At 45.4% G+C, this 27,151-nt stretch overlaps 3 protein-coding genes across 10 annotated transcripts; 2 read left to right on the top strand and 1 right to left on the bottom strand.

Moving 5' to 3' along the window:
* Positions 1–17: 17 nt before the first annotated feature.
* Positions 18–21,471, bottom strand: LOC129168777 (F-box only protein 40-like). 8 transcript variants are annotated; one of them, XM_054754439.1, is made up of 15 exons: positions 21,307–21,471; positions 21,032–21,235; positions 18,315–18,653; positions 12,457–12,555; positions 11,300–11,374; positions 10,899–10,986; positions 8,648–9,856; positions 5,653–5,677; positions 4,908–5,451; positions 2,078–2,592; positions 1,832–2,011; positions 1,443–1,684; positions 1,242–1,373; positions 414–681; positions 18–345 (listed from the first exon to the last, which is right to left on the bottom strand). In XM_054754439.1, exons 8-15 carry the CDS (start codon positions 5,656–5,658, stop codon positions 142–144), a joined length of 2,091 nt encoding a protein of 696 aa, XP_054610414.1. In that variant the 5' UTR covers positions 5,659–5,677; positions 8,648–9,856; positions 10,899–10,986; positions 11,300–11,374; positions 12,457–12,555; positions 18,315–18,653; positions 21,032–21,235; positions 21,307–21,471; the 3' UTR covers positions 18–141. The 8 variants fall into 8 exon arrangements, with proteins under 8 accessions (XP_054610414.1, XP_054610415.1, XP_054610410.1 ...); XM_054754440.1 differs by having other exon boundaries at positions 8,648–9,151; positions 9,264–11,374; XM_054754435.1 differs by having other exon boundaries at positions 8,648–9,610; positions 9,702–11,374.
* On the top strand, positions 5,977–10,518 carry LOC129169380 (F-box only protein 40-like). The gene is made up of 6 exons (XM_054755755.1): positions 5,977–5,981; positions 6,309–7,458; positions 8,670–8,956; positions 9,074–9,205; positions 9,345–9,621; positions 9,722–10,518. Exons 1-6 carry the CDS (start codon positions 5,977–5,979, stop codon positions 9,896–9,898), a joined length of 2,028 nt encoding a protein of 675 aa, XP_054611730.1. The 3' UTR covers positions 9,899–10,518.
* On the top strand, positions 11,011–18,568 carry aifm5 (apoptosis inducing factor mitochondria associated 5). The gene is made up of 19 exons (XM_054754447.1): positions 11,011–11,228; positions 11,298–11,388; positions 11,468–11,577; positions 11,643–11,752; positions 11,824–11,868; positions 11,945–12,026; positions 12,127–12,239; positions 12,308–12,394; positions 12,470–12,561; positions 12,635–12,765; positions 13,197–13,312; positions 13,386–13,457; positions 13,528–13,591; positions 13,666–13,742; positions 13,807–13,924; positions 16,848–16,946; positions 18,186–18,261; positions 18,345–18,449; positions 18,535–18,568. Exons 1-19 carry the CDS (start codon positions 11,210–11,212, stop codon positions 18,566–18,568), a joined length of 1,641 nt encoding a protein of 546 aa, XP_054610422.1. The 5' UTR covers positions 11,011–11,209.
* Positions 21,472–27,151: the final 5,680 nt, after the last annotated feature.

Genomic DNA, 27,151 nt, shown 5'->3' with positions numbered 1-27,151 from the left:
AGAGACAATTACAGGAGAGGGACAAATTTCTTTAATGGTTTATACGTTACTATAACAGAAAATATGGAGGACCATGCAGTACACCCACCACACAATACTAAATACTGCTTGGAAGCCATTTAAAGGAACAGTACGTGTCTCTCAGGAACGTAGAGATGTGAAGTGTTTGACCAGGCTGGGTGTCTGAAGACCAAGATGTTCCTCAGTCAGACTGAGGAGAGGCACAGGCTGACCAGGCAGGGTGGTCTCATAAAAAGGACAGACCTTAAGGTGGGCAGACATTGGGGGTTCATTCATCATCCGCCATGAGTCCACTGAGGAGAAGAGACGACTGAACTCCCAAACCTGGACAGACGAGTATGAAGTTAGCCTGAGAGTCGTGAAGGTCTCAGTCAAGCAGAGGGTGGTCTTACAGGCTCAGCTGTCCACCTGACGCCTCCCCGGGGGCCGGACTTCCTCTGCCAGTGTAGCGTGACCATCCCTCGGCTCGGCAGCAGAGAGGAGCACACCTGTCTCATGAGGCGGGACACCAGAGCCAGCTGGGACAGGGACAGGCTGTCAAGGAAGCTGGCCATGTGACACAGGACCTCGTAAGGCAGCGAGCTCAGAGAGGACACCTCGCCTGCAGTTGGCGCTGAAGGTTGATCCATGGGACGCAAGTTGAAACTGCGCAGGTGGCGACTGAAGAAGAAGAGAAGCTCTAAAGTTTAAAGTGGAAATGAACTCTAACGCCACCCGGTGGTTTGTAAAAGCTGCGACGTTAGAGCTCGTGAACGTCATGTTAAAGAGCGTCATGTTAGAGAAGGTCAAGTTAAGAAACGTCTTGTGAAAGGATGTCACAATAGAGAACGTCTAGTTAGAGCACGTCACGTTAGAGAATGTCACATTAAAGAACATCATGTTAGAGAATGTCTAGCGCAGGGGTCACCAACAGGTAGCCCCCCACGACCACATGAGGTGCCCACAAACCTGGTTTAATAGTGATGTTACAGAGCATGACGTTAGGGAACGTTACATTAAAGAACAGGACCTCAGAGAACATCACTTTAGAGAACATGTTAGAGACCCTTACATCAGAGAACATCACATTAGATAAAGTCATGTTAGAGAAAATCACGTCAGAGAACATCACATTAAGGAAATCGTAGAGAACATCATATTGGAGGTAACTAGTGGTTTGTAAAAGCTTTGTGTGCTGAAATAAAGCAATGCGTATTAAATATAAAAACATGAAATCTAACTTGTAGGTGACTGAGGCATCATGGTTGGCGGGTCGGAACCTCCTCCAAGTGTAGGTGCAGCCCAAGTAGGCCAGGGGGCACCTCTGCTCGAACCACCCGCTCAGACATGACTGAATGTCAGCGTGGACATTCCTGAGGGACACAGGACGCAAAAATAAGGTCGTCGTCTATCAGGAAGGCCGCCGTGTTCGCCGCTCTTACTTGACATGCGAGGAGAACTCTCTGCGCAGAAAGCTGTGGCCGCACAGGAAGTTGAAGACGCAACAGGTTCGGTTGTGTCGGCCACTCACGCTCTCGTCCTGCAGCCTCAGGTAGAGTTTCAGCGGCCTGCCAGATGTTACCTCCGCCAAGGTGGTGTCACGCTTAAATGGTGCTGAGCGGAAGAAGTATGTTTGTGTTCCCTCGTCCACGTAGAGCCCGTCTGCTACTTTGGACTCACTGATCTGGAAAAACATCATCATTGATGTTCATGGGGGTTTAAATTGATAGGAACCACCTGAGAGAACACCTCCTGTGACAGCACATGTGGACATGGCCTCAAAGGTTTGTGCTGTGTTGCATTGTAGGTAATGACGAGGAAGTCACCTGACCTTGTGCCCTCTGACCTCCTTCTCTGCATACCCCAGCAGAGTGTCAACTGCTTCATCGCTGAAGAAGTCTTCCTCGCTGACTTGGAGCTCAGACGTGTCCACGCTGCGAGTCTCGCTGAGGGCTCGGGCGGCGGTGTCATACAGATGGACCCGACGCCGGTAGTGGTAGCTGTCTGGAACCTACAGTAGAGAGAACGTGAGCGTGACATGCCACCAGAAAACATGGTGCATGGCGATGGAGATCACCTTGAAGGAGCGCAAGGTCTGGACGGGAATGGGCTCCAGGTTCCCGTAGACAAAGTCCTTGTCCCGTGGCGTGCACGCCTCAATTTGTCCAAATGCAATTAGCATGCGGCCGTGATGGACCACGTACATGTTGTACTCATGTGGGCTCAGCTCCTGGCCCAAACGTTCCAGAACCCCGTCCTGCCACGGTGCCAGGCCCGTCTTACTGGTGTCTGGGGGTGTGAATGTTCCTGCTCCAGCAGCGTCTTCTTTTATGTCCACACTCATTTTCTTTCCACCTGCCTCTGGACCACCGTCCACTTTACATACCAAGTCTTTCTGGAGGGGTCGAGAGTTTGGTTCTGATTGGATTTGCTTTGCCTCAGCCAGCGCACAGCCGCCTTTGTCCATCCCGAACATCATCTCACTCAGCTTCAATTTCTCCTTGTTGACCACCAAAGACCCCCCAGCTTCACCCCCATCTGTCTCCATGGTGACCACGTTCTCACAAGTGCGGTCTTCTTCAGTGAGGAACCCTGTGGCACACCATGAAATTAGAACAGGGGTTGGCAGCCTTCGACTCCGGAGCCACATGAGGCTCTTCAGCCTCCTTTTTCCAGCTCCCACGCCGAGCTCTGTGATTTTCTTTTTTACCACCAAAGTGGAGGAAATGTGCATTTTTGAAAAGAGTTTGAAATGTCTGACTCACCGCAAGTCAGTGAATGCATCTACACTGCATTCTGAAAAAGACGTCTTGTGAGTGTACTACCCCGTGGCAAGCTATCTGTAACTATGAATACATGTTCGGGCTGCAACTAAAGATTATTTAATAACTAATTAATCAGTGGATTATTTTTTTGATTAATCAAATTTAAAAAATCACATTTTTAATTTCCACCTCTTAGCAGCAAACCCTTTAAGAATGAATGGCATGAATGGAAGTTTTCCCTCCCCAAAATCATAGCAAACAGGAATTTATCAGACACCGAAATTGAAGTAGACAAGTATAAACAATCAACTGACAAACATCAGAAACACTCGACTGCAAATCAACGAGTCACTGGCACGACTGCTACATGTGCATGACCAATAAATAAATAAGAAATAACAAATAAATAAACTTTAGGGGTAGGCTTTGCATTTGGCTTCGGCTCATCTCATCTGGGAGAAGGGGCGGTGCCTTGTTTGATGGTGAAGTTGTGAAGCACGTAGCAAGATGATATAGCCTGTGCTGGACAGGCACAGCCATAGCTATTTGTAGTTTCACTGTTCAACCACTAGGTTTTGTGCGTACGCATGACAAGAGTAGTGCATAAATGTGCGCATTTTCCTGCGTACAAGTAGATAAATCCCATAATGTGCATGGGAATGTTCTTACACACGCTCTTCGCACACATCTCTGCAGTGGTTTGCATCGCAAGATACAGTATCAGAAGGAGGCAAATATGGCGATTGTTCTTTTCCAAAGTCAAAGCCGAAGTGTGCGACTATCTTCTTTTGCCTGAAACACAAAGATAATAGGTCTGCTTTCATGGATGACTACGGAAATTCAAAAACAGTCACATTTGAGAGGCTGAAATCAGGATATTTAAAGTAAACGAATTGCCAAAATGGTTGATTAATTCGTCGATTAATCGTTGCAGCTCTAGAATATGTCTCTGAAAAGAAAAATTTCAAAAGAAAAAGAGTTTAATCCTGAACGGACATATTCCTTTGCCTTCACTGCCAATGATGCTGGCTTACGATGCTGGCTTTTGATGCTTGATACGTGGCGAGAAATTAGCGACATAAAGATAAAGGCAAAATAAAATGTAACATTGAACAGGGTTCCTACAGACTTAACATTTCAAAATTCCATAGTTTTTGCAGACTCAGTAAAAAGATGTGTATCATTCCAACTGCTTAATCGATTAATCCACAATTAAACGATTATCCAATTAATGAACAATTATTTCGGTATTCCATAAATCTTTTTTTTTTTTACTTAAAAATGTAAATATCCTCTGATTTCAGCCTCTCAGATGTGAACATTTTTTTATTTCCTCAGTCGTCCATGAAAGAAGACTTATAATCTATGTGTTTTAGGCAAAACAAATAATCACACACACATCAGCTTCGACTGATTTTTGCCTCTTTTCGGATATGTTGCAAACCAAACCACTAACCGTTCATATTGACTTGGTACGGCTAGGGTAGGGGTGTCCAAAGTGCGGCCCAAGGGCCATTTGTGCCCCGCAGGTTGTTTTTTTATCGGCCCTTGGCATATTTAGGAAATTAGATAATAGGATATTTTATTAGGTATCACTATTTGCTTTAATATAAAATAGAAGATGTCAATGTTGTTTTCAAATAGCTCAGCCTACATTGGATTGATTTTAGCATCTTTAATGCACAAAATGTATAAATGCGTCCTTCCAATGTTCAGTATCTGTGGAAAAAGTTTGGACAGCCCTGGTCTAGGGACTAACCATTTACTCGATTAATCAAAACCGCAAGCATCGGATTAATCGGCTAAGAAAATAATAATTAGTTGTAGCCCTAATCAAGTTAGAGGATCAAGTTAAAGAATATCACGTTAAATAAAAACAAATAAAAGATCATCGCATTAGAGAACATTATATTAGAGAACGTCACGTTCGGGAGCATCACTGTTACGTTAGAAAGCATCATGCTAGAGAGTGTCACTTGACAGAACGTGATATGAGAGAACATCACGTTAGAAAATAACGTCAGTTAACGTCACTTTAGTGAACACCAAGTTAGAGAACATCACATTAAATAATATGAAGTTAGAGAACATGTTGGCATTAAAGAGAGAACAAACGTCACGTGAGAGAATATTATGATTCACCTTCATGTACGTTTGGGCTATCTATCATCTGTCTTGTGGCGTCCACCTGTATCTCCTCCTGCTGCTCTTGAGGGTCCATCAGTTCAGGGAACAGGGGTTTCATCTTCAGTCGGGCAAATAGATCTTCCTGATCCACCAGCGCCATGGCGACATCCAGGGCCTCCCCCTGGCCCTCGTTCTCTTTCAGGACGTTCTCCTGCAGGCATCGGGGGCAATGCGGGTCGGTGTGATCAGCGGGCCATCGGTTCCACTCCACACTGCAGACCACCACACTAGCAGGACACGCCTGCAGGTGGGTTGCCTGCTGGGAGCGTCGGAGATGGGCCGGGCAGCCATAAGCTGCGTTGAGGCAGGGCACGTTGACGTTGGGGCACAGCAACAGGTGCCCCTCTTCTTTGCACAGGTGGAAGAGCGCCCCACAGTGCAGGCGGCATGAGACCAGCTGGCAGCACACGCCGGCCTCCACTGGTGCCCTGCAGCGTCTGCTGTAGCAGGAGGTGCAATGAGCATGCTGGCACCTCCTGCTGGCTGCACGCCACCCACTCTGAGTGGAGGAGAAGACACACAACGATGGACGGAGTCAAGATCATGTTTGACACATTCACATTGCCACAATAAAACTACAAAGCAACATGTGACACGATGAGAAAACATTAACAGCATGAAACATGCAATGACGACATGAAGCAACACATAACAACACACAGTAACATGACAGCACACACACGAGAACATGTAATCTTACCATCATTCAATCCTTTTTGCCTGTCCTGGAAACAAAACAATCACAACAAAGACACGAGAGAAAAGTTCCTTATTCTCTGACCTGTAAAGACCGCGTGTGTGTGTGTTAAAAATAGACGAGGCGTGTAGGGAACATTTAATGTTCCACAAGAGGTCAGAAAGTGACAGGAGGAGTTTTATGTTACCAGCCTTGTTCAAATAGAAGCTTGTGTCCTCACTAACTTGGTGGACAGAGCTACACTTGAAAATGTGAATGTATGAACCAGTGAATGTATGAACAAGGGAACATAACGTGAACATTTGAACATAACGTGAACATTTGAACATGTGGTGACTGAGTGAGGCCTCAGGCGTGTTTATGGCAGCTGTCAAAGTGGAGGGAGGAGTCAGCAAACCTGCCGAGCTAATTTTAAGATGAACAGGACTCCTGCTGAGAACCTCAGCAGCAAACGTCTTTGAAACTTTGCAGTGGGGCCAGAACGACCTATGACTTCCTGTTTGCACATTTGAAGTTCTATGCAGATCTCCTGGATCTACTGTGATTGTTTGTATGTGAGTTTAGAAGCAGCTAAAGCAAAAGTTTGAGCTCCTCTGAAGATGGTGAGTCACGTTTTGTGTAAACCAAAATCAACTTATTTTATGGTTTATTACTTACAGTGTCTCCTCCTCCACTCAGAGTGGGTCCCATGCAACCAACAGGGGGTGCCAGCATGCCCACTGCACCTCCTGTTACAGCAGATTCTGCAGGGCGCCAGTGGAGGCCGGCATGTGCTGTCAGCTGGTCCCGTGCTGTCTGCACTGTGGGGCACTCTTCCACCTGTGCAAAGAGGAGGAGCACCTGTTGCTGTGCCCCAAGGTCAGCGTACCCTGCCTCAACGCCGCCTACGGCTGCCCCGTCCAACTCCGACGCTCCCAGCAGGCGGGCCACCTGCAGGTATGTCCCGCCAGCGTGGTGGTTTGCAGCATGGAGTGGAACCGATGGCCCGCCAGTGACGCGCACTCGCATCCTAACCCAGAACTGCACTGGAACCTGCTGAGGGAGCGCCAGCAGGGGGTAGGCCAGGATCAGGACCTGGACCTGGCCTTGGCCCTAAAAGACCAGGACCACTTGTTCCACTCACTGAAGATGAGGAAGCTTTTCCCTGAGCTGACACGCAGCGTTGGTGAAGAGGAGGAAGAGGAAAGGAGGAAGCAGAAGGAGAGGAAGAGGAAAGAGGAAGAAGAGAAGAAGAGGAAGACCGCCATGGCGGAGGCAGCAGGAAAGACTTGGGAACCTTTCGTCAACTTCCACCTCAACACTCCACCTGAGAAGGAAGATGAGGATGATGAGGAAGAAGAGGAGCTCACTCAGGAGGAGAGGGAGGCTCTGGCCAGGGGGGGTGTGGGAGTGAGTGAGGCCCTGCTAAAGAACTACAACGCCTGGGAGAGCATGTTTAGCATGGCCATAGGGGGCTGCAGGGAGGCCCGAGAGGCAGCGGTGGCGGGTGGGGGCCACCACCAGGCTGGAGGTGGCGTCAAGACACTGGGTGCCATCATGGTGGCAGAGACAGCCAGCACCTGCACACGGGTGGGCTTTGACTGGGGGGAGGCCCCCTTGTCCCGCCTGCCCAGTAAGAATAACTTTGAGTACGGACACGTGGAGCCCATGAAGATTACCACCGTCAGAACCTTCAAGGTTCCCAGCAGTTTCTCCGCCAAGCAGGGTCGCATCCGCAATCCAGGATTCTACAAGCGAGAAAGCAAGGCTGTTGACACCTGCGACCTGGGGGGGTTGCCAGAGGACATGCCCATCTGGGAGGAGGTCCAGGTGACCCTTCAGATCTTCTAATTAACATCATACACATACAAATTTTAAGACCAACTGAAAAATTGCAAAGATTTCTTCATTTCTTAAGCAAGAAAAATGTATTTGAGTAGGCAGTTTATTGCAAACAACCAAAAAACTGAAATCAGCTGATCAAAAGGTTTAAGACCACAGCCTTTAAAAGCCAACATTTTGACAAAAATGTGGATTCAATGTCATTTTCTGTCAGGGATTCACACTATCTTGATCTCCATGGTAAAGGCAAAAAAGTATTGTTGAGCTACATAAGCAAGGCCTCTCACAGCGCGACATTGCTGCTGAGGTTGTACGTAGTAAGACAGTCTTTTTAAACTTCTTAAAAGATGCTGAGGGTTATGGAACAAAAAGATCAAGAGGTAGACCCAAAAAAATGTCACCAATCCTGAGCCGGAGGATTCAAATAGCGTAAAAATGGAAGCTGGCAATGTGGAGATGTTGCAGGGGGCATCCTTCATGACTGAAGGCCCCCGTCTATGTGGTAATGATTGGCTTTTTCAACAGGACAACGCTGAGAAAGGACTTCTTCCGGAGGGATAACGTCACTCTTTTGGACCATCCGGCGTGTTTCCCCGATCTAAAAACTAATAGAGAACATTTGGGAATGGATGGCAAGGGAAGTTAAAAAAAAAGGACACCAGTTCCAGACCGTGGATGCCCTCTGTGAAGCCATCTTCATCACCTGGAGGAAACTTATTTTTGGAGGTGATTAAAAACAATGGCGCAGTTACTCATTATTGAGTCCTTTTTTGAACATTTTTTTTCTATTTTAGGGGACTTTCATTTTTTTCCAGCTATGAACTTAAACTTCTGATCAGCTGATGAACGGTACATTTCAGTTTAATGGTTGTTTGCAATAAATTGCTAACTCGTTTTTTTCCCCATCTCACTCCCATTTCTTCGTCTTACATTTTGAAGCACTACTTCAAACCTCCTTAAGATAAAAAGTTAAATTCTTACAATTTTTCAACTGGTCTTAAAATTTTGAGTGTATATCAGAGACATCATACTACATTAAAACACTACATGATTATTGTTTTCTTTGCTGATTGGCTGTGGTGTGGTGTGCCGTCACCACAATGCTGCCATTCGGGAGCACATGTGCATTGTATCTGAGGATTATGTCCATCATTATCATCATCATCATGATACTTACCTTCATCAAGTGTGCTCCTCAGGCATCCCTGCTGTGCTCACTGGAGAATGAGCAGCGAGGTCACCTGATCGCAGAGAAGGTGTGCACAGATGGTCTCCTCCAGGATGAGGGCACACAGACGTACAACTTCCTTTCGGCTCCTTTCAGAAGGAACGCGTCGCTCGCAGACCTGACGGCCAAGAAGACGGCAGAGCTCCACCTCCAGCTGCAGGTGGAGAGCGTGAGCAGCCGCTACCACAAAGCTAGCTCCGCCTTCACCTTGCTGTGTGGACACGCCTTCCAGAGGAGGGACTATGCTGCACATTACAAGTTGGTTACCTTGTCGTCACTGCATGGACGTGACCTCACTTACGACTGAGTCTCCAAATGAATTCCAGGATAGTTAGACTTTCATTTGCACACTGATGTTCTTATGGTGTGATGTAGGAACGTGCACAGTGACATCCAGATGTGTGTGAATGGCTGGTTCCAGCAGAGATGTCCGCTGGCGTATTTGGGCTGCACCTTCAACCAGAAAAGGTTCAGACCATCTAGCCAGGAGGCAAGCGTCTTCTTCACGTGAGAACTTCTTCGCCAAACTGAGCAAAGACAGAATCCTTTCAGGAGATTCATGTACCTGATGAAGCACTTGATGATGAAGATCAAGGTGGTCCTAGAGGGGGCCATCATTTAAAAAGTGGATCTTCTCCTTCTTCAGGGAAGATCTGGGCTGCTTCCAGCTGCGTCCCACCATCCCACCTGCTGCATCTCCCTACGATGCCTCATGCGGGCCCAATTTGAGCTTGCTGCCATACGAAGTCCTGTGTCACATGGCCAGCTTCTTGGACAGCCTGTCCCTGTCCCAGCTGGCTATGGTGTCCCGTCTCATGAGGCAGGTGTGCTCCTCTCTGCTGCCGAACCGAGGGATGGTCACGCTGCACTGGCAGAGGACGTCCGGCCCTCAGGGTAGGGTCAGTTGGAAGGCTGAGCAGAAGGTGAGAGGAACATGTCAGATTATGTCTTTGAGCTTTGTGGACAGGGGGCGAGGGGGTACGAATGCACCACGTATACACACAAACATGTCCTTGTCTGCAGGTGTGGCATTTCAGCACAGCTTTCTCTCCCGTGGACACTTGGTGCTTCCGGGACGTTCCGTCCATGTCAGAGCATTTAAAGGTGTGTTCTTACTACGAGCGAGAGTCCAGGCTGGAGCAGGTTCAGCTGCCACCTCTAGCACAAAGTGAAAAGGTCAAAGTGCAATCCAGTGATTGAATTCACTGAGTTGAACTTGAATGTCTCCACTCACAACATGACATGTCATTATTTGTTGAAATAAAACTATCACGACCCATGTCATCATTACCAAAAGAAATCTAGCAATACTCACAACGTGACATCGTTATTTATCTAAAACAATCATCAATCACTCACAAATCATTCGTCAGTGCTGAGGCTGCAGCCACGCTGCCTCTCACTAGTGGTTCATACTGGTGTTGCTTGGCTTTCTGAGAACAATATACTTGTAGTTGTCTCTCAATTGGTGCACTTCCGTACTACACTAGTCTTCTGAGTGCATACAATATCTGCGCTGACACTGAGAAGTGAGTGTGCAGTGCTGGACAATCGAGTTGTTGCAATTCGCCATTAAAAAAGGAGAGAAGAGGAAGGAGAAAAAGCGAGTGGACATTGTGATTTCCAGTAAGTGTGCAGTGACAGTAATGGATTTAGGACAGCACTACACGTTCAAAATTCACGCCCTCAAGGACTAAGTACACAGTGTACCTAGTAGAAGTATCTCATTTGAAACACAGCCTCTTCCACTAATTTCCACTGCTACGGTTTGCTAATCAGCCGCCAGCATGGCAACTATTGAGGGTGGTAAGTGTCCATCACTGTACCATTTTGAGTGTAACATCAGAGTACTGACAGTACATTGCATTTTGCTGTAGTCAATGTGAATGCACTTATGTGTAAGTACGGTAGTGCACCATTTGAGATATACAGTACTGTAGCTTTGCTCTATACTTATGTAAATACAGTTTCTATACTGTATATCTCTCTTGGGATCACGACACTCTAAGACAGAACTCCTGGACTACAACACAACTGTGTTCCCTATGTTGAATACTATGTATTACTACTGCTACTAGTCTACTTGATGTGTGTGCCTGTGTTGCATTATAATGCCTTCATGGAAGTGTTGCTTCATTTATTAAACGACATGAGAGTCACCTCCATGCAGGTGGTGAGCATCTTAAATAAAAGTTGGTACCAAAGCGTGCAGGTTGTTCTTTGTTTGGCTCCATTCACAGCGATTGCAGCCTGGTCAGCATTTTCCACACAAAGCCGGTCGCCTCCGCCTGGAACAACAACACAGTCGCAACGTGAGCACGGACATCACCGCTTCACTCGCTCCGTCAGAAGACACTTTTTAAAAATACATAAGTCCAACCGTCCACACTTTGAAGGCCTGGAGGCGGCTGAAGGTTAGACATAAAAATGTTGCCATGGACACCATCTGACATCCCATCACTGAGCTGATGAGATGAATGACGTGTGACTGTCAGACTGTCAGTGAGAAACATGGCTGCCAACCAACCACGTGAGTTAACCGGGTCAGAACTTGTATGGAGTGTCATTTGATACTACTTGTGTGTGTGTGTGTTTTCAGACCGTCAGGACTTTGCAGACTCTGATCCAGACGACTCATCAGAGGAGCTTGTCCAGGCCGTGTGTCTGGAATCGGACCTGCAGGATGGACAGTGAGTGTCATATGGACCTGAAGGTTCTGTGTGTATTAAAGTGGCCCGCCAGAAAAGTGTGCGTGTATGTGTGTGTCAGGATGTTGGAGGTGGAAGTGGGTCACCACAGTGTTCTGCTGACCCGCAGTGAGGGTCAGTACAGCGCCACAGGGAACCAATGCACACACTATGGTGCTCCTCTCAGTAAAGGTGAGTTCACGTCCACACACCTTCTTCATGTGTAAGTATATATGATTATGTGCGCGTGTGTTCAGGCGTGATTTCAGGGCACCGTGTGCGCTGCCCGTGGCACGGCGCCTGCTTCAACGTGCACACTGGAGACGTGGAGGAGTTTCCTGGCATGGACTGTTTACCCTGCCACAAGGTGCACGTGCCTCACACCCACCCCCCGGTGCACACACACACCCCATCATCACATCTTTTTGTCTCTTGAAGGTGATGATCCACAACAACAAGGTTTATGTGTCAGTCAACAAAAAGGTGAGCTATTTCTCCAAATTTGTGTATGTGTGCGAGTCTACATACGTGCTGACGAGTGTGTGTGATGCTGGTTCAGACGTTAGAGCAGCAAAGAAGAATGAAGAAGATGGGGGCTGCTGTGTCAGGGGTCACTCATACCATGCTGCTGCTGGGGGGAGGTGAAACACACACACTTTCTGTGAGCTGCTGCTATCACCTTTGACCCCGCTGTTTGACCTCTGGTTGCACACACACATACACACGCACGCACGCACACAGGGGTGGCGTCGCTGATTTGCGCTGAGACCTTACGCCAGGAGAACTTTGGCGGGAGAATTATCATGGTAACCAAAGACGAGCTTCTGCCTTATGACAAGACACGACTCAGCAAGGTGCGAGTGTGACACAAACATTACACAACTACAACACAAGTATTGGTACACGAGTGTCCCTCCTCCAGGTGATGAACGTGGACAGTGAGAGCATCCTGCTCAGGAGGATGGACTTTTACCACAAATACGACATTGAAGTTCAGCTACAGAAGGAAGTGAGTCTACTCTATGTTGTGTGTGTGTGTGTGTGTGTAGTGCACATCACATGCACACTCACGCTGGCTGCACAGGCGCTGTCTGTAGACACGAACGAGAAGACGGTGACATTTGACGATGGCTCTGTGCAGCATTACGATCAGCTGCTCATCGCGACTGGCTGCAGGTAATAAACATCACAACAAACACATTGGTTATTGTGTGTCATGCATGTGAGTCAGTGCGAGTGTGTCATGTAGAGCTAAAGGCCTGGACGTTCCCGGCATGAAGCTGGACAACATCAAGAAGTTGGAATCACCAGAGGACGCACGCCAAATCCACACCTCCTGTCTGGGCTGTGATGTCGTCCTCGTGGGAACCTCCTTTGTTGGTAAGAAACAACAACACAGAGCCACAATCGCCCCACGTGTGGAAAGAAAGTCTGACAAGAAGACCGCGACTGGGTATCGATTTGGGCATTTCCATACTTACACTTAGCCTTCAAGTACGGCAAAATGCAGTGCACTGTCAGTACCTAGATGCTGTACTCAAAATAGTGAGTGTGATGAGTGAATGGTGAGCAGACACTTCGCACTTTCAATAGTCGCCATCTTGGCTACGTAGTGGGCGAGGAGAGGTAACTCACCATTAAAAAGGAGGGAAGAAGCAGCAGCGAGTAAACACTGCAATCGTCATATCTGGTACATGTACAACAGCAGTGATGAATTTGGAACAGCATGACATTGTTAACAGTGTGCACAGAACACTATATATTGAAGTGTACTGACAGAAGGATACAGACACAGACCATGTCCACCTCAGGCATGGAGGTGGCGTCCTATTTGATTGACAAGGCTTCCAGCATCACGGTGATCGGCACCAGCGAGCTACCCTACCAGAACACGCTGGGACCGGAGATCGGCCGAGTCACCATGACGGTGAGCGCAACTCAGCATAATGTGTCACGTGACATCAAAGCAAAGCCTGACTGAGGCCGTGTGGCTCCAGCAGATGTTGGCCGAGAAGGACGTAACCTTCTACATGAACGACAACGTCAGTGAAGTCAGGGGCGTGGACGGAAAGGTAAGTCACGCTCACCTTGGCAAGGTCACCCCTAGGGTTCAGAGGTCATACGTGTGCCTGCTTCTTCAAGGTCAGACAGGTGGTGCTGAGGAGCGGAAAGGTCATCCAGGCTGACATTCTGATCGTGGCAGTCGGTACGTAGATCCAAATTCACAAAGCCCCCAATGACCGCGATCATGGACTCAGCCTCCCTGCTCTATGCCTGCAGGCATCCTCCCAAACACAGAGTTCCTGCGAGGAAGTCCAATCAAGTTGGACTCCAGGAACTTCGTACAAGTGGACAAGGTCAGCGTGCGGTTGATGATGATGGGTGACCTTTACCCCCTCTTAACAATCTTCTCTTCCACAGCACATGCGCACCAATGTGCACGGCGTGTTCTGCGGGGGCGACGTGGCCACCTTCCCTCTGACCATGGCACGGGACCGACCCGTCAACATCGGACATTGGCAGATGGCGCAGGCGCACGGTGACTCTCAGTGGGCATGCATTGACATCTTGAGGATGATGATGGAGATGATGATGATGGCAATGGTGATGAGAATAATCATGATGATGATGACCGTGAGATTGATGAAGAGAATGATGGTGACGATGATGACAATGATGATGATAGTGAGGAGGAACATGGTGGAGGTGATAAGAATAATGACGAAGATGGTGATCATGGTGATGAGGATGACAAAAATGAAGAGATCATGATGATGAAGCGGATGATGGTGACAATGAGGGTTATGATGAGGATGAGGATGACGACGACAATGATGCCGGTGGTGATGATGGAGATGAGAATTGTGATGAGGATCATCATGACGATAATGATAGCGACAACAAGGATGATGATGGTGGTTGTGATGATGATGATAGGGATGACAATTGTGGTGATGATGATGACAGTGATGAAGAGGATGATGTACACTGCAAAAACTGAATTTCAAGAAAGTAAAAAAAGTTCAATTTTAAGCATCCATCCATCCATCCATCTATACTGATTCTCCTCATTAGGGTTACGGGGTATGCTGGAGCCTATCCCAGCTGACTTCGGGCGACAGGGGGGGTACACCCTGGACTGGTCACCAGCCAATCGCAGGGCACATATAGACAAACAACCATTCCCACTCACATTCATACCTATGGACAATTTAGAGTCACCAATGAACCTAACATGCATGTTTTTGGAATGTGGGAGGAAACCGGAGTACCCGGAGAAAACCCACGCACGCACGGGGAGAACATGCAAACTCCACAGAGAAATGCCCAATGGAGATTCGAACCCTTGTCTTCCTGATCTTCTGACTGTGACTGTGTGGCCAACATGCTAACCACTAGACCACCGTGCAGCCCTTTAAGCAATCATTTCTTATTTTTTTCCTAAAAATAAAAAATATCTTAGCAATTTTCACTTGAGAAAAATAATCTTATATTAAGAAAGTAAAGCTAGACAATTCTTATAAGGATATTTTTGCCAGAAATTAGTTGTGTTTTTTTTAAATAACAAGTTAAAAACCTTCCTCGGATTATTCTTCAACAACAGATTAATACATATTTGTCTTAAATGAAGAATAAAACTGGTTTCTAAACTTTCTAAATTTAAGAACTGGCTCATACACAGAAAATACATCTACACTGCAAAAACTAAGTAAGTGTGTAAATGTGTAAAATTATTAAAAATAGTTTCAATAAACTACAGTATTACATACTTTTTAAAATCTAGTTTATAAATGTAAAAACTAGTGAATTTACGTGCAAATCATGCCCAAAAAGAATTCTAATAGTGTTTATGACAATAGGTTTTCCTAAATTAAGTGAATTTTAGATACAATCACACTTTTTTCTTTTTAAATAAAAAAGTTCCATCCATATAATTTGCTTCATGCGTGTTGAATAGTTCAAACCGGTGAAGAAGTAAACAACATAACAAGAAGACATCCTGCACGGTGGCCGAGTGGTTAGCATATTGGCCCCACGATACCGCCGTGGGTATTCTCTGTGTACTCTGGCTTCCTTCCACATTCTAACAATATGCATGATAGGTTAAGTGGAGACTCTAAAAATTGTCAATAGGTACGAATGGTGGTTTGTTTACAGGAAAATCTAAGAATAATACTCCTACATCTAGAATATGTAAACACATTTTGCTTAAATCTAGCCTCATAAAAACAAATTTGATCTCTATTTAGGACTCATTATATTCTTAAAGGTCACAAGAGAAATATTCCAGTTATAAGAATTCTAGACAAGCAACTTTTGCTTACCCCCTTGGCAGAATTTTTTGCTTGAAATAGTCGTCTCATTTTAATATAACTTGGCCTTCTTTCAAGTAGGGCTGTTTTTGCAGTGTAATGATTACGGTGATGGCAATGATGATGAGGATCGTGATGAGGATGATGATGAGGGTCTCAATTTTGATGAGGATAATGACACCATGAGGATGTCGATGGCGTTGGTGATGACGCTGGTGTTGATGGTAATGATGGTGATGTTGGTGATGATGGCGGTGATGATGATGTTGGTGAAGATGATGACGATGTTAGTGATGATGATGGGGATGAGAATTGTTATGAGGATGATGATAACAATGAGGTCGATGGCGATGACAGTAGTGATGATGGTTATGGTTTAATTTTATTTGATCATGCATGCAAGTTACAATGGAATACATCACATAATTCAATTCACAGTTCCACATGTCCAAAAGGAGCAGGAAGAAGCAAAGCTTATTTAATCCTACCCCCCATCCGTTCCACATATTGTGCAGTACATTTATTCACTTCCTGTATTCCATATGTGATTTTTTAATAGACAGAATCATGATAAGGTAATGTAACAATATGATGTCATTATTAAGATTTTTTCACAATAAATATAATAATCCGTATAATCATAAATAAATAATTATAAATAGAGACAAGCACAACAAAAGAAGTTCAAGACTCTTCTTCCTTGTATTTTGCAAACATCAGCTTCTGGTATTGTTTTTTGAATTCGCTCATCTTGGTGTTTTATTTGAACTCAATCTGTTCCATAATTTAATTCCGCATACTGAAATGCTGTGGGTTTTTAGCGTTGTTCTTGCATGTAAGTGTTTCAAGTTTAGTTTTCCCCTAAGATCATATTTCTCCTCTCTTGTAGAAAAGTATCGTATGACATTTTTGGGTAAGCAGGTTATTGTTAGCTTTATGCATTATTTTAGCGGTTTGAAAATGTATTAAATCAGCTCATTTTAATATTTGGGATTTTAAAAATAAGGGGTTTGTATGTTCTCTATACGCGGCATTATGAATTATAATGGGATGGGAATGGCAATTGTGATGATAATGATGATGATAACGACAACGAGGATGTTGATGGTGATGATGATGATCTTGGTGATGATGTTGGTTGTTGTTTAGGGAGGATAGCAGCTCTCAACATGCTAAACAAAAACCTTCCACTCAAGTCTGTTCCGTTCTACTGGACCGTGCTGCTGGGGAAGAGCATCCGCTACACAGGTGGGACATCATAGCGCTTTACACAACTTAGTGACATGTAGACAACCATCTATTTGTTCGTTATTAGTAATATTACTGGGTTGCAACCGCGTCACTTACGGTGATCGGATGGGGGTCAAACCATGAATATGGTCACATATACATGCAGTATGTACTGTATGTACAACGTCTGGCCCATTACAGCAAATAAGGGTGCATGTCATTAAAATGATTTGATTCAGTTGTGTGAGTGTGCATGGTGTGTTGCATAAAGACAGGAAACAGCGGAAAACAAGATGATCAAACAGCGGTGAAAGCTTATCTTCTGAATCAGACATAATGAAGCGGGTGAAAATGTAGCAGATGAAAATAATGCTTCTAACTAGCTAACTGTCTCTCCGGGTTCTTACACCAAATCAGTTTGCATGAATACATTCTTGTATGCGTCCATCGTTTCTGTTTTTCCATGGGGATGTTAATTTAATGAATAATATGATGTAAACAACACAAACAAAACCGTTATCTTGATTCGCAGTTGACATGCGCGGCCTATATTTGCTAACCAGATTGTATCACGCTGCCATTTATTTCTAAAGTATTTGTTTTAATCGGGTGGGTGTGTGTTTGCTCGTAGTCTTGTCTTAATGGCGAGTGGAGACTTTCCCCCGTTTTATATGTTACTTGGGCACTTGTACAGTTGGAGCTTTTAGATAAAGCGGTACGACAAACTGACCAAGCCATAGTTTTCTGTTGTGAGGTAATTATTTTTGCATTTCCCATTTTCATGACCATCTTCGAGTTCCAATGATATTTTAACTTTAGTTTTAATATAAATTTTGCTTGGTCACAGCAATTAGTGGAGCCGAGTATAAAAATGCTCGAGGCATGTTTATCCTCGGCTCCACTCGACGAGAGACAGCAGCCACCCTTCTCTGCATTTTAATTGTTTCTTGAACTCTTTTCCCTTTATGCTGGCCTATCTTAGTAATAACTTTTTTCCCCCATTTCAACAATTTCCACAAGGAAGAACAGCACAAAAAATTAATTGAATTATACATCACAGCATATCAAAGCAAATATGCCCACTAATGGTTGTCAGCAGCACATGCAGTCAATTTTGTTACACGCCACCTAATGGCAGAAAGTGCACATTGCATGTGTGAAATTAGGAAAGTAATGCAACACTTCTTCCTTTACTGTAGTTACGTTTATGAATAACTGCCTTGTAGCATGCTAACGTAGCTGTGTTGCCATGTGCAGGCTACGGGGAAGGATACACTGAAATAGTCATGAAAGGAAACTTCGAGGAGAGGAAGTTCCTTGCATTGTACATCAAGTGAGTGCTGAACAAACACACACAGGGACTCACACATACACAAACATTTTTACCGTGATGCTTTAATATCCGTCCTTGTGCAGGAACGATGAGGTCATAGCGGCGGCCAGCTTGAACTATGACCCGGCGGTGTCTGCAGTGGCTGAGAGGCTGGTATCAGGACGGGCCATCACCAAGGACGAAGCTCTGTGAGCCAACACACACACACACACACATACATACATACATTAAAACATGGACACAAGTAAAAAAAAACATCACTGTTTGTGTCAGATCTGACGACCTGAGCTGGCTGCAGTTGTCCTGATGAGCACGTCCCTCCAGTTTGGCGTACTTCACCAGGTGGACTCAGTGATGGAAGGACAGGATAAAGATGGCCTGCAGATTGTGGACTGAAAGGACAAAAGAGTGCAAACAACATATACCTCACCTTTTTAGAACTTTTTGTTTAGACGACATCATCTTTGTGTAACGTTACACTTCAGGGACACGGAGGACGTCACTTTTGTCTCCTGGTTAGTCTTTTTTTTTTTTTTTTTTTTTTTAAACATAACTCTCTTTCTACCTGCACGTCCCTCCCCAACACTACACTCGACCTGCCAGGTGCTATTTAGGAGGGTGGGGTCAAAAATGTGTAGAAGACAATTCTCAGTATGATTAACAGTCAAGAGAATATATAATGTAATTAATGTCTCTTTCAGGCTGTTTCATCAAGTCATTTCATTTTATCGTACGATTATTTATTTCTTCATGATCACTTTGAAAATAAGAAACATGTTCTGTAACTGATTTGATTTCAATCCAAGGCACACCACCTAACTGCATCCAATATGAAAAATTCTGTCTTAACAAAGACTTCAGATTAACACTGTATTATTAGATTTGTAAGGAAGAATTATGAATGCCTAATGACATAGCCACTTCAAATGAATTAATTTATTTGCTACATGACCAATCCCGGACTTATAAAATATATTTTCCTGACTATTGAAGATTTGTTAAAGTTCAAATGTTGACTATGAAAAGCCCTGCTTTGTTTCCAATCAAAGTAATGACGCATTTAATTATGAATTAAAACACCAGCTGTTTCAGTGTCTTTATTTGCTTTTCTGACATCTACCATCCAGCACTGTTACGGTACTGTTAGTGGTTTAGGTGGGAGTTACAATAAATATTATTTATAATCAATATATGCTAGCTAAACTGGGGGAAAAATGATCTTGAAGATCTTTCCTGATAATAAGTGGGTGATGTATTAGTAACAAAATGATGCCACATCATTTGATAGAAATGAAAATGATCACCCTATAGAGGGGGGAAATCAAAGACACCCCAAAAATGAAAGTGAAAAAATGATGCAGCACACTGGTCCATTTTGCCAAAATGTCATTGTAGCAACTCAAAATGATTCTCGGTAGTTTGTGTGGCCCCCACGTGCTTGTACGCATGCCTGACAACGTCGGGGCATGCTCCTAATGAGACTATGGATGGTGTCCTGGGGGACCTCCTCCCAGATCTGGACCAGGGCATCACTGAGCTCCTGGACAGTCTGAGGAGCAACCTGGCGGTGCCGGATGGACCTAAACATAACGTCCCAGAGGTGTTCTATTGGGTTTAGGTCAGGTGAACGTGGGGGCCAGTCAATGGTATCAATTCCTTCATCCTCCAGGAACTACCTGCATACACTAGCCACATGAGGTCGGGCATTGTCGTGGACCAGGAGGAACCCAGGTCCCACTGCACCAGCATAGGTTCTGACAATGGGTCCAAGGGTTTCATCCCGATATCTAATAGCAGTCAGGGTGCCATTATCTAACCTGTAGAGGTCTGTGCGTCCTTCCAGGGATATGCCTCCCCAGACCATCACTGACCCACCACCAAACCGGTCATGCTGAATGATGTTGCAGGCAGCATAACGTTGGCATTGTCAGGCATGCGTACAAGCACGTGGGGGCCACACAAACTACTGAGAATCATTTTGAGTTGCTACAATGACATTTTGGCAAAATGGACCAGTGTGCTGCATCATTTTTTCACTTTCATTTTTGGGGTGTCTTTGATTTCCCCCCTCTATAGGGCGATCATTTTCATTTCTATCAAATGATGTGGCATCATTTTGTTACTAATACATCACCCACTTATTATCAGGAAAGATATTCAAGATCACTTTTCCCCCCAGTTTAGATCTGATGTGTTTTCAAAGTGTTCATATATATATATATATATATATTAATAACAATTTAATTTTATTTTTATAAGATGCCGAAGGTTCGATTTGAGGTTCGATTCCTCGGCTACAGGAGGTGCAAAGTGGTTTTCGTCCCGGTCGCGGAACACTAGACCAGCTCTACACCATTGCAAGGGTACTGGAGGGTACTTGGGAGTTTGCCCAACTGGTCTACATGTGCTTTGTGGACTTGGAAAAGGCATTCGACCGTGTCCCTCGTGGTGTCCTGTGGGGGGTGCTCCAGGAGTACGGGATTGGTGACACGCTACTACGTGCCATTCAGTCCTTGTACAACCGGAGCAGGAGCCTGGTTCGCATTGCCAGCAGTAAGTCAAGGCTGTTTCCGGTCTGCAGTAATGCGTTCGCTGTACCGGACCGTCGTGGTGAAGAGAGAGCTGAGCCGGAAGGCAAAGCTCTCAATTTACCGATCGATCTATGTTCCCACCCTCACCTATGGTCATGAGCTTTGGGTCGTGACCGAAAGACCGAGATCGCAGATACAAGCGGCTGAAATTAGTTTCTCGGTAGGGTAGCTGGACTCACTCTAAGAGATAGGGAGAGGAGCTCGGTCATCCGGGAGGAGCACAGAGTAGAGCCGCTGCTCCTTCACATCGAGAGGAGCCAGTTGAGGTGGCTCGGGCATCTAGTCCGGATGCCTCCCGGACGCCTCCCTGGTGAGGTGTTCCGGGCATGCCCAGCCGGGAGAAGGCCCCAGGGCAGACCTAAAGTGTGGCCCCCCAGGCCACACTTTGGACATTCATGGAATAAAGCTTGATATTGCAAAAGTTGCACAGCAATGTTCAAACAAGCTTGATTACCATAAGCTTACTGTGGAAGACGGTCATGTTACTCCTCCTCATGATGGTGATTGGGTCATCCCACAAGACGAGCCTGTCCTTGAGAAGAGGTGGCTGTGGTGTTTCTTGCGTCTTCTTCTTCTTGAGGATCTTCAGACGTGTTTTTAATGTGAACAAATGGGAACATGTCACAGTCTGTCTTGGCTCAAAAGCTGCGACGTCTCAGCGAGCGTGGACATCTGCTGCGTCTCTTGCTGGGCGACATAGCGCCGCCTCCTATTGGCCCGGTACACCTCAAGCCTCTCCTCCTCCGCCTGGGGGTCCTCCAGTGCACCCTCCCACCTCAGACTCTCCGTCACTTGGATGCTGAGCTCGGCCACACAGGCCGCTGTCATGGCGTCGCCTCCTCTGCTCAAATCCAGCTCTTTGAGGGGTTTGTCTACAGGGGATCGGTCTTTGGTCTTCTTGCAGGCCACTTGCAACTTGCATGTTTGACCTCGAGGCCTAGTGCATGCTGGCACCAGGGACAAGTGCACAGCTTCAGGAGGCTTGACTGCAGAGAACATTTAAGGAACTTTAAGAAATTTCATGAGACACATGAACAGTTCTGACAGAGCTTCATCTACTAGTTAAACCCTAAACAAACTAAAGGCACCTCTCACATTACATACATTTCACACATCAAAAAATTAAGTAGCAACATTAGCGAGCCATTCCATTTACTTGGTTGTCACTATGGCAACATGTTTAAAAACACATGCCCACTTCACATTTAGATCACATTGTGACTTACCTGAATGCTGTGGAGACGTGTGCGGAGCGGGAATTCCGATCTTCCTCTTCTTTCTTTTCTTCTTCTTCTTTTCTGAGCTACTACAAGTCTTCATCTTGTTGATGTCCTCTTGCGACATGCGGCACAAGCAGGCTAACAAGCTAACAGCTTCTAAGTCTTCTTGTTTCCTGACCACAACAAATGAGTTAGTCGGCGAAGAAACTACTTTAGTCCTTCGATTTTAAGTAAAGTTTAACTATGTTTTTTCCCCCTCCGCCACTTCCTATTAAGCGATTTAAAAAGAGAACTGATATTACACGACGCCGTATCTATCTTGATGACTAGCTCGCGCTACAGAACGCGTATCCATGGCAACAGTAGACGTTAGTAGAATGACAGCTTGACATAATAAATGGGACGGAACAAGTGTTCTTTATTGAAGTTTCTACACGACACTTACGGTTGACGCACCAAGCAGCCGACCTAGATCGTGCTGGACAAATTCAACGTTTGAAAACTAAGATTTGACTATCCTTGTAGTAAGCAGCCAGGAAAGTTCCAATACCCTTAAGTGGCCTTATTAGTTTTAGTTACCTGTATCATCTGTTAAGTAATGTGTCGATGTGTCTGGCCTTGGCAACTTCACTTGGACAAAACAGTGAATGCTGAGCTAAAATTGACTTATGACTGATCTTTCTAAATCGTCTTTATAGTAACACTATTTCCTATCTTCTGAGGCACTTTGTAATTGTGCTTTGATTTGTGGCTATAAAATGAACTAGTTAATGCTTGAGTTAGTGAAAAGCAAAAAAGGTGTAGACATTATTTATCCCCCCTAAAGCGTCCATATAATATGATCACCGTATCAAACTGCTGCCTCATTAAAGTCCTCTGACGTCAGCCAACTCGTGACGGCTCGCGTCATCACGCAGCCAGCTGATCAGCGTGGGAAGCCGGCTGATTAGGGCGTGTGTGTGCGTGAGGGTGGGGGTGTTCAGAGGCAGTCAGGAGTTGTGTAAAAGGAGCCGAAGTCCCACTCTGTCTCCTTCACAGCTGCAGCCTATACAGTGGATCACTTACGTAAACGACGATCGAGTCGGATGATGGTTGTGGATTCTACGGGGCCGCCGATGGCGAGGCTCACGCGTCTTCCTGGACCGAAACGGCCGGTGCTCAAAGGTGGGGCGAGTGTGTTTGCATGGTCGTGGGCAAACTGCGACATGACTGATTGAGTTGTCCCGCATGGCAGACCTCAATGACGACATTTGAAAACGGACCGGTGCCGAGACTTTTCAAGTCCAGTTCTTCTCTACAGGTCTCGGAACCGCAGCAGTGCGCGTCACATTCTTAAGAGAGAGAGAGAGAGGGAGGGGTTAATGTGGTCCAGAACCAGACCTGGAAGTCCAAATGTGACGTCGGCAGGCTGGAAGGCTGCAAAGCAACATGTTGACTACATGTATATCTTCTTGAATGCACAGACATTATTGGTACTGTAATATTAACTAGTACTACTAATCCTCATGTTATTTAAGTAAGTCAATCACAGTAAAAAGTGCTGAGTTGTTTTTGATGATGATGATGACGGATGACTCCTTCCACAAATGTCTTATATCAGCAGGCGATGTCCTTAAAAACAACTTTTTTCTGGAATTGTTTCTGATTTAGTGAAGAGACCGCTTACATAATTGTACAGTTCAGTGCACCAGTAAGGCTGTGTCACGAGCCCCCCCAACTCCTGTGTGACATAATGACCATCACATGGAGGCCGTCGCTTCAAGTCATCTCGTAAAACAATCATTCTGACTGGCTGGGGGTCACACCCTCATTGCTCGTGCGCACGTACCGTCGAGGGAACAGAGGACCGCCTCGTGCATGTTCCTCACAAGGTCAGGACGGTGGATCAAATGTGGATCATCAGGAGAACATCTTTGAGCCGTTGCCACCCAGTGGTAGTCTGAAGTGGACCGCCTTTGGCTTGTGCGCGTGCTAGGTGAGCATCGGCAACTGGGCAGCAGCAATGGACAAAAAAAGTGAAGATGTGGAGTCTTTGCAGCTTACGACAGCTTCCACTCTTCTGGGGTGACTTTCTACAAGATTTTGTAAGGGGTCCATGTGTGAGGTCACTGGACCTGTTCTAGTTCTTCCACACCAGACTCCTTCAAGCACACCTTTATGGAGCTTGATGTGTTCATTGTGAACAGGTTGGGGCCTTCCCCAAAAGTGTTCCTGTTAAGTTGGACACGTACAATTGTCAGAGATTTTTTCAAGAAAAATGAAGATTCAGTCTAGTCCAGGGGTGTTGCGGCCCTCAGCTTGTTTTTGTTTTTTTAATGGTGTGTCACAATATATTGACCAACGTAGGATTGTTTTTACCAGTTAAAAAAAAGAATATCAAAGTGGGCCCTGCATGCTTGAATTTTTCTGTATGTGGCCCTCGGTGGAAAGCGTTTGGACAGCCCTGGTCAAGTCCAACCTGGCTGATTCATTCATGCACCATGACTCAGCAGGTCAAAGGATCGTGCATATGCACAGCCACTCTTTCTCCCTAGTTTCCTGCTCACTAGCTTCCTCTGTCGTGTGCATGTTGAGGATGTGCACACGGTGTGGTAATTTACTTTGCTCCGGTGGACGACGCCATCGTCCCGTCCCTTCGCCCAATTCAGGCCTCCAAGGAGGCCGAGGAGGAAGCGAATGCGGCCACCACAGAGCAGACGGGACCGTGACATTGAGGAAGGGGAAGTCTTGAGGGCTGGAAGGGAAGGGGTGGGTCGGCAGAAGCCGGACGCACTTTTGGACATCCACAGCTGGAATGTGCGGAATGCTGGACTGCAATGCTGGGAAGGAGGGAGGAAGGAAGTCTGCAAAGGAGGAAGAAAAAGACGACAACAAAGCGACAATTGTGCTCTTTGTTAACACAAACATGCAACACCGGATGATGGCGTGTCAGTCAGAAGTTGAAAAGGTTGTGAGCACGTTGGACCAACACATGCTGGAAATGTTCTCCTCCAAACTGGGTTAGCAAGAAATCTGTGTTTCAATTTGTGCACTTCCGTACTTACACATCACTAAATATGCTGTGCACTGTTCCTCCTCTTCTCCCCTTTTTTTTGCAACCACTGGTAACCACTGACGCCGCACTGCATTTACTGTAGTTGTACTTCTCATTGTGCGCTCATGCACTCAAAATGCTAAATGTAAGTGTGCATGTGCACAAAGTGAAACATAGCCAATGAGTTCTTTGTGATCCAGGGATCCTTAAATGTTGAATAGTCCTGGTTCTCCTGACATGTTAGTCTTCAGGTCCAACATCCTCCGTGAAGACTTGTTTGACTTCCTGTTTACCTGTGCTAGCATTAGCTAATTAACACATGTTCTCACGGGGGTACAACTGTAGCTGACTTAAATGAAAGCAGACAATCAGAACACACACACTCTCAAGTAGGTCTTGGTGTTCGTGCTGCGTAACCATGGTAACCAACGAGTAGTGCAGCTGGGACAATGAGCCTGCAGAGATGATGCACAAAGCTAATCTGACAAATCATCTCATGTTTCATCAACATCACGTCAGTCGCCACAGATGTGACACACACACACACACAGCCTACAGTACTGCAAAGTACTGCAAACAATGTTGGTTGGTGTCAGGGTTTAAGTCTTTTCATAAATACACAGTCAGTGTTTATAATGGAAATACACTATCTCATAGCCACAGTCTTTAAGAGATAATGTTCAAAATATAATTTCTTCTCTTTCTGCAGGAGCCTCTTCACCAGGGAGGACAAAAAAAATGAAGTTTGCACTCCTGACCGCTCCTCCCATTCCGTCCAAGATGGCTGACACACAGCAGTTCTTCACTGGCGAGCTTTATGTTCCTGACACATGCTAAAGCTGCCAGCTGAAGAACTGTTCTGGTCAGAACTGACCCGCAGGTGAGCAGGAAGATGGATATATAGACTACAGCTTTAATGAGTTGATTTATTTGCATGTACTGTATTTCTATATTGCTGTTTGTTCTGAAATAAACATTGCTGCATTTTGATTGGTCACCTCTTATTTTAATATTAAAATCCCTTTCTTTTATCATGTCTTTCTTTCATCATGCATTAATGTTCATTATTGTACATTCATTAACATGCAAGGCAGATTGTCGAATAGTCCAGTGACATGTTTGACTCGCAGAACCATGAGAGCTAATTAAGAAGTTGATGATTTAAGATGCAGGTTTAGTGTTTATTAAGTATTTCACATTACTGTAGTGACAATACAGTATGTTGGCCCCATGCAGTTTCATGATCAAATAAAAATACATCACATCTGTTTAAGGCCAGAAGGCATCACCTGTTGCGATGGCAGCACCTACAGGGCGAGGAGCATCAAGTGTGTAAAATGTATGGGAAGTACTCAAGTAGGGCTGCAAGATTGCGCCAAAAAATGTGAATCTTGCTTATAATTGAGATTTCAATACTCCGAGGATGATTTTTCCACACCTGTATGCATGTGTGTGTGGGTGATGTGCTTACGTTTTAAAGAAGTTACACTTTTTGTGTTATTGTCATTATTATTAGACACCTCATTGCCTTGTTCTGCTTAAAAAAAAACAACTTCCAATGTCCTTTTTTACAGTTCTTCCGGGAAGGACAGTTGACGGGGACTTTCTTGATAGAAATTAATAGACAGATTGAAAATAATCCATCGAGTCAAAAACATGGTTTACATTGATGCACATAATAAAGACCAGTCAGTGAATGAATCCGATTACTTCTCCTTCAAGCTGGTGATTGTCGGTCGTCAGCGTGTAGAACCAGGGCAGCGGCGCCAACTCACCCTGGCCAGCGGGGCTCGCAGAGGGACGATGAGAGCGAGGAGGAAGTGTCAGCCGTCATGCCAATGACATCAGGGTGAGTCTTTGAGTAAAATGGCAGTGTTTATCAGCGATGTAGCTTGTTAAAAAAAAATTAAAAATCGTCTAGAAATCAGATTGCATCTTAGTGTGAATCAAGATGGCAATTTTATTTCAATTTTTTAATGCAGCCCTGTCCTCAAGTTATGCCTAAAAGGTCCAGTAGTTTAGTGGATGACCACTTGGTGGCGCCA

Source organism: Dunckerocampus dactyliophorus, chromosome 16 (genome assembly GCF_027744805.1).
Source record: "Dunckerocampus dactyliophorus isolate RoL2022-P2 chromosome 16, RoL_Ddac_1.1, whole genome shotgun sequence".
Classification (NCBI taxonomy): Eukaryota; Metazoa; Chordata; class Actinopteri; order Syngnathiformes; family Syngnathidae; genus Dunckerocampus; species Dunckerocampus dactyliophorus.
This window is presented reverse-complemented; position numbering and strand designations above follow the sequence as displayed.

Coding starts and splice junctions, on each gene's coding strand:
- LOC129168777 (XM_054754440.1), bottom strand. Junction 2,593..4,907: donor TAGCCCAAACGTACATGAAG/GTGAATCATAAT, acceptor GGTGTGCCACAG/GGTTCCTCACTGAAGAAGAC. Junction 1,685..1,831: donor AGGAGGTCAGAGGGCACAAG/GTCAGGTGACTT, acceptor ATGTTTTTCCAG/ATCAGTGAGTCCAAAGTAGC.
- LOC129169380 (XM_054755755.1), top strand. Junction 8,957..9,073: donor GACTATGCTGCACATTACAA/GTTGGTTACCTT, acceptor GGTGTGATGTAG/GAACGTGCACAGTGACATCC. Junction 9,622..9,721: donor GTTGGAAGGCTGAGCAGAAG/GTGAGAGGAACA, acceptor CCTTGTCTGCAG/GTGTGGCATTTCAGCACAGC.
- aifm5 (XM_054754447.1), top strand. Junction 13,458..13,527: donor TCAGGGGCGTGGACGGAAAG/GTAAGTCACGCT, acceptor TGCTTCTTCAAG/GTCAGACAGGTGGTGCTGAG. Junction 13,592..13,665: donor CATTCTGATCGTGGCAGTCG/GTACGTAGATCC, acceptor CTATGCCTGCAG/GCATCCTCCCAAACACAGAG.